Source organism: Capra hircus, unplaced genomic scaffold, assembly GCF_001704415.2.
Source record: "Capra hircus breed San Clemente unplaced genomic scaffold, ASM170441v1, whole genome shotgun sequence".
NCBI lineage: Eukaryota > Metazoa > Chordata > Mammalia > Artiodactyla > Bovidae > Capra > Capra hircus.
The window spans coordinates 1-9711 of record NW_017211962.1 but is presented as its reverse complement, the minus strand read 5'-3'; the positions used below and the strand labels follow the sequence as shown (position 1 = coordinate 9711).

Here is a 9711-nt window from a genome sequence, read left to right as displayed (position 1 = left end):
TTCACTGCTGGAGCCCTTGGCAGTGTGCAACCCACCAGCCCCTAAGCCCTCCTCAAGGACGCTGGGACCTAAGTGCAAAGGCAAGGCAGGGTAGAGCTGAAGCCAGGAAGGCGCCAGTGGCGTTTCCGAGCCTCACACAGCCTGCTCCTTCCTGGGGGAGGGAGCCTTAAAGCAAGGCAAGTCTGCGCAAGGCTCGCCTATGGCAGAGCATCCGCCAGGAACTCTGCCAGATCGGGCCTCTGAACAGAGCTAGAGATCTGCCGTACTGGAGTCGCACTTAGCTTCGTGCAAGCAGGGATTTCAGCTTGACGGGGCTTGCTGCCTCCTCTTCCCCCGAGGAGGCTCGCTTCCCTGCTGGCTGTGCACTCGCCTATCAGGCGGGGCGCAGGGCTCCTCCAGCAGGTCTTGCCTCAGGGGCTGCTTCCCCTGAGTTGGGGCTGTGGGCAGGAACCCAGACACGCAGGATCAGGCCCCAAACACCTGCACATGTCTCTGCTGGGGAGGAGAGTGCTAGGGAACCTACGTCTGTCATACACTTTCTGGGCACCCAAGGAATCAGCCTCCGTGTGTGCGGGCTGAAAACCCCAGCCAGGGGCCCTGGGAGCCTGGTGCTCTTGGCGCTGATTCTGGGCGGCCTAGAAACCGCTGGAGGAGCCCTGCAGTTGCCCTTCCCTTCCCTCTGACAGAGCTCTCACTGCTGAAGCCCTTGGCAGTGTGCAACCCACCACCCCCTAAGCCCTCCCCAAACGACGCCTGGCACCTATGTGCAAAGGCAAGGCAGGATTGGAGCTGAGGCAAGGAAGGCACCAGTGGCGTCTCCCAGGCTCGCTCAGACAGCTCCTTCCTGGGGAGGGAGCCTAAAAGCAAGGCAAGTCTGGGCAAGGCGAGCCCCGGCCGAGCAGCCTCGCGCCAGAAACTCTGCCAGATCGGGGCTCTGAGCAGAGCTAGAGCTCTGCCGTACTGGAGGCCCACTTAGCTCCGTGCAAGCAGGGCTTTCCTCTTGACTGGGCTCGGCTGCCTCCTCTTTCCCGAGGAGGCTCGCTACACTGCTGGCTGTGCTCTCGCCTATCAGGCGGGCGCGCAGGGCTCCTCCAGCAGGTCTTGCCTCAGGGGCTGCTTCCCCTGAGTTGGGCTGTGGGCGGGAACCCAGACACGCAGGATAAGGCCCCAACCACCTGCACATGTCTCTGCTGGGGAGGAGAGTGCTAGGGAACCTACGTCTCTCACACACTTTCTAGGCACCCACGGAGTCAGCCTCTGGGAGTGTGGGGATGCAAAACCCAGCCAGGGGCCCTTGGAACCTGGTGCTCTCCGTGCGGAGCTTTGTCTGGGCGGCCAAGAACCGCTGAAGGAGCCCTGCTGTTGCCCTTCGCTTCCCTCTGACAGAGCTTTCACTGCTGGAGCCCTTGGCAGTGTGCAACCCACCAGCCCCTAAGCCCTCCTCAAGGACGCTTGGGACCTAAGTGCAAAGGCAAGGCAGGGGGTAGAGCTGAAGCCAGGAAGGCGCCAGTGGCGTTTCCGAGCCTCACACAGCCTGCTCCTTCCTGGGGAGGGAGCCTTAAAGCAAGGCAAGTCTGCGCAAGGCTCGCCTATGGCAGAGCATCTTGGTGCCAGGAACTCTGCCAGATCGGGCCTCTGAACAGAGCTAGAGATCTGCCGTACTGGAGTCGCACTTAGCTTCGTGTAAGCAGGGATTTCAGCTTGACGGGGACTTGCTGCCTCCTCTTCCCCGAGGAGGCTCGCTTCCCTGCTGGCTGTGCACTCGCCTATCAGGCGGGGGCGCAGGGCTCCTCCAGCAGGTCTTGCCTCAGGGGCTGCTTCCCCTGAGTTGGGGCTGTGGGCAGGAACCCAGACACGCAGGATCAGGCCCCAAACACCTGCACATGTCTCTGCTGGGGAGGAGAGTGCTAGGGAACCTACGTCTGTCATACACTTTCTGGGCACCCAAGGAATCAGCCTCCGTGTGTGCGGGGCTGAAAACCCCAGCCAGGGGCCCTGGGAGCCTGGTGCTCTCGTGGCGCTGATTCTAGGCGGCCTAGAAACCGCTGGAGGAGCCCTGCAGTTGCCCTTCCCTTCCCTCTGACAGAGCTCTCACTGCTGAAGCCCTTGGCAGTGTGCAACCCACCACCCCCTAAGCCCTCCCCAACGACGCCTGGCACCTATGTGCAAAGGCAAGGCAGGATTGGAGCTGAGGCAAGGAAGGCACCAGTGGCGTCTCCCAGGCTCGCTCAGACAGCTCCTTCCTGGGGAGGGAGCCTAAAAGCAAGGCAAGTCTGGGCAAGGCGAGCCCCCGGCCGAGCAGCCTCGCGCCAGAAACTCTGCCAGATCGGGGCTCTGAGCAGAGCTAGAGCTCTGCCGTACTGGAGGCCACTTAGCTCCGTGCAAGCAGGGCTTTCCTCTTGACTGGGCTCGGCTGCCTCCTCTTCTCCCGAGGAGGCTCGCTACACTGCTGGCTGTGCTCTCGCCTATCAGGCGGGGCGCGCAGGGCTCCTCCAGCAGGTCTTGCCTCAGGGGCTGCTTCCCCTGAGTTGAGGCTGTGGGCGGGAACCCAGACACGCAGGATAAGGCCCCAACCACCTGCACATGTCTCTGCTGGGGAGGAGAGTGCTAGGGAACCTACGTCTCTCACACACTTTCTAGGCACCCACGGAGTCAGCCTCTGGGAGTGTGGGGATGCAAAACCCAGCCAGGGGCCCTTGGAACCTGGTGCTCTCCGTGCGGAGCTTTGTCTGGGCGGCCAAGGAACCGCTGAAGGAGCCCTGCTGTTGCCCTTCGCTTCCCTCTGACAGAGCTTTCACTGCTGGAGCCCTTGGCAGTGTGCAACCCACCAGCCCCTAAGCCCTCCTCAAGGACGCTTGGGACCTAAGTGCAAAGGCAAGGCAGGGGTAGAGCTGAAGCCAGGAAGGCGCCAGTGGCGTTTCCGAGCCTCACACAGCCTGCTCCTTCCTGGGGGGAGCCTTAAAGCAAGCAAGGCAAGTCTGCGCAAGGCTCGCCTATGGCAGAGCATCTTGGTGCCAGGAACTCTGCCAGATCGGGCCTCTGAACAGAGCTAGAGATCTGCCGTACTGGAGTCGCACTTAGCTTCGTGTAAGCAGGGATTTCAGCTTGACGGGGACTTGCTGCCTCCTCTTCCCCGAGGAGGCTCGCTTTCCCTGCGGCTGGGCACTCGCCTATCAGGCGGGGGCGCAAGGCTCCTCCAGCAGGTCTTGCCTCAGGGGCTGCTTCCCCTGAGTTGGGGCTGTGGCAGGAACCCAGACAGCAGGATCAGGCCCCAACCACCGCACATGTCTCTGGCGGGAGCAGGGCGGGGAACCGACGGCGGGCACACACGGGCGAGGCACCCAGGAGGCAGCCGCGGGGGCGGGGCGGCAAAACCCAGCCAGGGGCCCGGGGAACCGGGGCGCGTCGGGGGCGCGGAGCGGGGCGGCCAAGCAACCGCGGAAGGAGCCCGGCGGGCCGGTCGAGCCCGCCGACAGAACGCGTCACGGCGGGAGCCCCGGGAGGGGGCAACCCACCAGCCCCGGAGCCCGCCGCAAGGACGCGTGGGACCGAAGGGCAAAGGCAAGGCAGGGGAAGAGCGGAAGCCAGGAAGGCCGCCAGGGGCGGCGCCCAGCCGCACACAGCCGCGCCGGCCGAGGGAGGAGCCGAAAAGCAAGGGAAGGCGGGGCAAGGCGCGCCCAGGCAGAGCAGCCGCGCGACCGGAACGCGGCCAGAGCGGGGCGCGGAGCAGAGCCAGAGCGCGGCCCGGACGGGAGGCGCACCGAGCGCCCGGCAAGGAGGGCGGGCAAACCCCAAACAAGGAACCACAGACCCCAAACCCCGAACCACAGACCCAAACAGGGGACCCGAACCCCAAACCCCAGAGCCGGAAGCGGAACCCCGAGCCCAACCGCAAACCCCAAACCCGGAACAGGGAACGCCAAACCCCGGACCCGAACGCAAAACCCCGAACCCAAGCCCCAAACGCCGAACCCCAAACACCGAACCCGGACCGGGAACCCCGAACCCGAACCCAAACCCCGAACCGAGCCCGAAACCCCAAACCCAAACCCCGACCCGCAAGCCCCGAACCGCAAAGCCGGAAACACGGAGCCCAAACCCGAAGCCAGAACGCCGAACCCCAAGCCAGAACCCAACCCCGAACCCCAAACCACGAGCCCGAACCCCAAACCCAAACCCAAACCGCACACCCCGAAACCGAACCCCAAACCCGGAACCCAAACCCCGAACCGGGACCCCCACCCCACACCCCGAACCCGAACCCCAAACCCGAACGCCGAAGCGCAAACCCCGAACCGGAACCCCAAAGCCCAAACCCCAAGCCCAAACCGCAAACACCAAAACCGAACCCGAAACCCCGAAACCCCAACCCCCAAACCCAAAACGCCAAACGGCGAACCCGAACCCCAAACCCCAAACCCCGAACCGGAACCCCAAACCGCAAAAGCCAAAACCGCACACCCCAAACCGCGAAGCCGAACCCCGAACGGCCAACCCCGAAGGCCGAACCCGAACCAGCAAAACGCGAAACGGCACCGCACACCCCCAACCCCAAACCAGGAACCCAAGCCCCGGAACCCCAAACCCCAAACCGCAAAGCGCGACCCCCGAACCACAAACCGCACAGACGCAACCCCGAAGCGGAACCGCAAACCCGAAGCCCCAAACCCCAAACCCAAAGCCGAAACCCCGAAGCCCGAACCCAAACCGGCAACCCAGAAACCGAACCCCGAAGCCCCAACCCCCAACCCGCAACCCAAACCCCAAACCCAGAACGGGAACCCCAAACCGCGAACCCCGCACCCAAAGCCCAAACGCCAAACCCCAAACCCCGAAGCCGGAACCGAAACGGCCAACCCCGAACCCGAACCGAGAAGCCCGACCCCGAACCCCAAACCCCAAAGCCGAACCGCGAACCCCGAACCCAAACCCCAAACCCAAACCGCGAACCCCAAACCCCGAACCCGAAGCCCAAAGCCCCAACCCCAACCGGGAACCGCAAACCCCAAACCCCGAACCCGAACCGCAAACCCCAAACCCCAACGGCGAACCGCGAAACCAAGCCGAGAACCCCGAACCGGAGCCCCAAACCCCAAACCCAAGCCCCAAACGCAAACCGCGAGCCCCAAACCCCAAACCCGGAACCCGAGCCGCAAACCCCAAACCCCAACGGCAAACCCCGAAGCGGAACCGAGAACCCAGAACCGGAGCCCCAAACCCCAAACCCCGAAGCGGAACCGGGAACCCCGAAGCGGAACCCCAAACCCCAAACGAGAACCGCGAACCCGGAACCCCAAACCCGGAACGCCAAACCCCAAACCCGAACCCGGAACCCGAACCCGAACCCGAAGCCAAACCCGAAGAAGGGAGGGGAGGCCCGGAACCCGAACGCGGAACCGGAACCCGAACAAGGGGAGGGGAGGCCGGCACCCGAACCCGAACCCGAACCCGAACAAGAAAACGCGAAAAGAAAAAGAAACGGGCGGGCCGAAGCCCCGCCCCGGGCGGGCCCCCAGCCGCGCAAAGCAAAAAAGGCAAGCCCGGACGGGAACGGCGGACCCACAAAGCCAGAGGGCAGGGGGACGCGGCCGGCAGCCGAACCGCGAGGCGAACAAAGCCCCCCGGGGGGCAGGCGGCGCCCAGGCACGCGGCAAGCCGCGGCCCGCCAGGGCAGGCGAAGAAAGAACGAGGGGCCCCAGGAGCGCGCACGGGAAGCCCGAACCGGAACCGGAACCCGGACCCGGACCGGAACCCGAACCCAAACCCGAACGCGAAGAAGAGGGGGGGGCCCCGAAGGCGAACCCGAACCCCGAAACCCGAACCCGAGCGAGGGGGGGGGGGCCCGAACCCGAACCCGAAGCGGCACAAGAAACCGCGAAAAGCAAAAGAAACGGGGCGGGCGAAGCCCCGCCGCGGGGGGGCCCCCGCCCCCGAAAAGGGAAAGAGGGAAACCCGGGACGGAACGCCGGACCGACAGACCCGAGGCGGCCGGACGGACCAGCCGGCCGAACCGCGAGGCGACAGAGGCGGGCGGGGGCAGGCAGCGCGCCCGGGCCCGCGGCAAGCCGCGGCGCGCCAGGGGCGGGCGCGAGAGAAGAGCAGGGCGGGCCGAGGGCAGCGGGGCGGCGGAGCCCGAAAGCAGAGACAGAGGAGCGGAGAAAAAGCGGGGGGGGCGCGGGGGGGGGAGCGGCGGGGCCGGGGGGGGCCCCGGGAGGCAGGCGCGGGCCCGCGGGCCGGGCCGGGCAGGGGGCGGGGGGGCGGGGCGCACCGGGCGCGCCGCGGGGCGGGGCGAGCCGGGGCGGCGGGGCAGGGGCGCGGCGCACGGGAGCGGGGCGGGGGCGGGGGAACAGGGCGGCGCCGCGGGGCCAGGGGGCCCCAGGGGGCGCGCAGGGCGCGCCAGGGCAGCGGGGACGGCGCGGGCGGGGGCGCCGGGGCCCCGGCGAGGGGCAGCCAGCGAGCCAGAGCGCAGGGCGGGGGACCACAGGGAAGGGAACGCGGACGCGGCGGAGCAGGGAACCAGGGCGGCGGCCCGGGGGGGGCAGGCGCGGAGCCGACGGAAAGGGCGAGCGCAGAAAAGCCGCGCCGGGGGGGCCGAGGGGGGACCGCGGCACCCCGGGGCAGACAGCGCAGACCCGCGCGCGGGCCCAAGCAGCCGAGGGGAGGGCGGCCGACAGGCCGGGAGAGGAGAACAGGCAGGAAGGCCAGGGGGCGCCAGACAGAGAAAAGAAACGGCAAGGGGCAGACGGGGGGGCGCGCGCGGAAGAGGCAGGAGGAGACCAAAGAGGGCGGCGGGGGGGGGGCGCCAGCGGGAGACAAAGGGAAAAGAAGGGGGCGCGGAAAAGGCGGGGGGCCAGGACAACGCCGGGCGCCACCGGAAGGGAACGGGGCGCAAACCGGGAACGAAGCAAGGCAGGGGCGGAGGGAAAGTAGGAGGGGGGCGGAAGAGAAGGAGGAAGGGAGCCCCCGAGGGGCCGCAGATACGACGCGACAAACCGGGGGTACGCAGACGTGGGGCGCGGAACGGCTCGGACGGGGAAGGAGAAACAGGAGAGAGGGCGGGGAAAGCGGCCGGGCGGCCAAGAGGCAGGGCCAGCTGGGCGGGCCGGCGAGGACTCAGCGGCGGCAAGGGGAGTCGCCAAGGCAGGGGGGGGAGGGCGCGGGGGCCAGGCGCGGAAGACAGGGGCGGGCGGCCGGAGCAGACGGCGAGGGCGGAGAACGCGGGCGAAAGACGAGCAGGGGGGACGCGGGCGGCCCCCGGGGAGGTCGACGCAGCAGCGCGCGCGGCGCTGGTTCGACGGGAAGCAAACGGGGGCACAGAAAACCGCGGATGCCAGCAATGCGGCAGGCACGGGCCCGGGAGGGAGAGCGCCGCGGGAGGCAAGAAGGGGTGCGGCGGGGGGGACAGCCACCGGGGCCGCGGGGAGGCAGAGAAGCGGCAGGGCAGAGGTCGCAGAGGCAGGCCACTGGGTAGGCCAACGGAAGGGGGTGCAGCGCGAGGGAGGCGCGGGCCAGGCGGAGGGAGGGCAGCAAGAGGGGAGCAGGCCACGGGGGCCAGCGGGGGCCGCAGTTGCAGCCAGAGCAAAGCGGGGAGGTAGGGGACGGAGGGAAGGGGAAGCGGTGGGGCAAGGGCCCGGAGAGGGGGAGGGGCGGGGGGACAGATAACACGGCGGCGGCAGGCAGGGTGAGAGCGGGGGACAGCGGGCAAGAGGGGCGGGAGGGCAGGAAGGCGCAGAAGGAAGAGGACCCGGGCGCAGAGAGGGACGCGACCCCGTGGCGCAGGATGCGGCAAAGAACGGCGCCGGGGGTGCAACAGGACAGGAGGGGGACAACGGGCGTGGGCGGGCGGGAGGGCGCGGGCGAGGGGGTAGGGGCAGGAGGCGACCGGCGAGGCGGGCAGGGGGCGCAGGGAGGGCGGGCGCGGGGCATAAACGGGGCGCCGCGGCGAGCAGGCAAACGGCAAGAGGGGGCAAGGGCGGCAGGGGCACCTGGGGCGGGGGAAGCGTGCGACACAGGAAGGGAACCCGGGGCCCGTACAGCGGGAGGCCAGCGCGGGGACCACCAGCCAGCGAGAAGGGGCCGGGGCCCGTTGAGGAGAGAAGATGAGGAAAAACAGACACGGGAGAGCGCGAAGCAGGCTGCAAGCGGACAAGACAGGGAGAGAGAGCCGCAGGGGAGGCCAGCGCACCGGGGAACAGAGGCAGGAAAGCGGGAAGGGGGAGGAGGGCCCAACCGGAGCACCACGACAAGGGACACCTGGGGAACGGGGCCGGGGGGGAGCGGGACGGGCCGCCAAGGGAAGAGACCGGCGGCCACGCGGGGCAGACACAGAAGGCAGGGCGGTGCCCACGGGGGGATCGGAAAAAAAAAACGGGCAGAGGGGCGGGCGAAAATGGGCGGGCGGCGGGCAGCGCACCAGGAGCGGGAGGAGGGGGGGAGGCGAGAGGGGACGAGCAGGAGACCGCAGCGGGCCAGGCGAGGGCAGGCGGGCAAGGACGAAGGGGCGGGGGGGCGAGGGGGCGGGGACAAGGCGAGACAGTGGCTGGCAGAGGGGGCAGGGGGAAAAGAGGGGGAGGAGGGGGCGGGGGCAGCGGGGGGGGGGGCGGGCGCGAGGGGAGCAGGGGCCAGAAACGAGGGGGGGCAAGGCGCCCCGCCACGGCAGTTGGGGGGCGCGCGGGTGGGGAGGGGCACAGGCGCACGGGCGCGCAGGGGCTGGCGGAGCGTGGGAACGCGCCAGCGGGCCGGCCAGTGGGAAGGCCGAGAAGCCACGGCTCGAAGGGCGCAGGGGGCCACGACGGTGCGCCATCAGAGGTAGGGCAGCGGCAAGCCGATTTCCGCCCAGAAAGGGGACAGACGGAGGGCCCGAGCACGCGCTCCCCAAGCAGAAGACAGGGGCAGCGGGGCTGGGGCGGCACGAGCCGGCCCGGGGCGGCGGGCCCGCCCACAGCCGCCAACGCAGGGGGAAGCAGCCCGGCCGAGGAGGGCAAGACCGGCGGGAGCGAGCCGGCGCAGCCGCGCCGGAAAAGAGGGCGACGGGAGCCAGCACCAGACAGGCGCCGCCACCCCGAGCCGCCGCGGGAGAAGAGGAGCGGAGGCCAGCGAGCCAGGCGAAGAGGAGAAAGCCCGGCGGGCCACGGAGCCAGAGAGGGGGCTCCAGGGGACGCAGAGCGCGAGCGCGGCCGCAGAGCCCCCAGGCGGGCAGAGGGCGGCAAGCGCCGCGAGGGCGGCGGGCGCAGCGGATGGGCGCGCCGAGGCCCAGACGGCGGGCGGGAGCGCCGCCCCGCCCCAGCAAGGAGCGGCGGCGAGCCGGAACGAGACGCACGGGGCCAGGCCCGGGACCACGCAGCGCAACAAGCCGGCCGGGCCGGGGCCCACAGAGGGGCCGGCAGGGGAGGGGCGGAGCAGGGCGAGGGGGGGCGGGGGGGGCAGCACGGCCAAGGCAGCGGGCAGCAGGCGCGAGAAGGCGAGGGGGCCAAGGGAAAGAGCGCGGCACAGAGGGAAGGGCGAAAGCTGGCAACGGGCAGGGCGCGGGCAGCGGGGGGCAGGCCGCCGAGAAGCAGCGAACGCGCAGCCGAGAGCACCAGCGCCCAGGGCCCCGGGCGGGCTGGTGGGGGGCGGCAGCCCCGCACACACGGAGCGGCAGCCGGGGGGCCCAGAAAGGGAGGACAGACGGAGGCCCGAGCACGCGCCGCCCCAGCAGAGACAGGGGCAGGG

At 69.7% G+C, this 9711-nt stretch overlaps 1 protein-coding gene across 1 annotated transcript; it reads left to right on the top strand.

The window, feature by feature from the left end:
* Positions 1-3913: 3913 nt before the first annotated feature.
* LOC108635210 (spidroin-1-like) lies at positions 3914-9604 on the top strand (the record flags this gene model as incomplete). Its single annotated transcript, XM_018045461.1, has 4 exons — positions 3914-4112; positions 4503-4710; positions 5352-7467; positions 8840-9604. Coding segments are annotated over 4 exons (3288 nt in total), but the record flags the coding sequence as incomplete, so codon positions are not given.
* Positions 9605-9711: the final 107 nt, after the last annotated feature.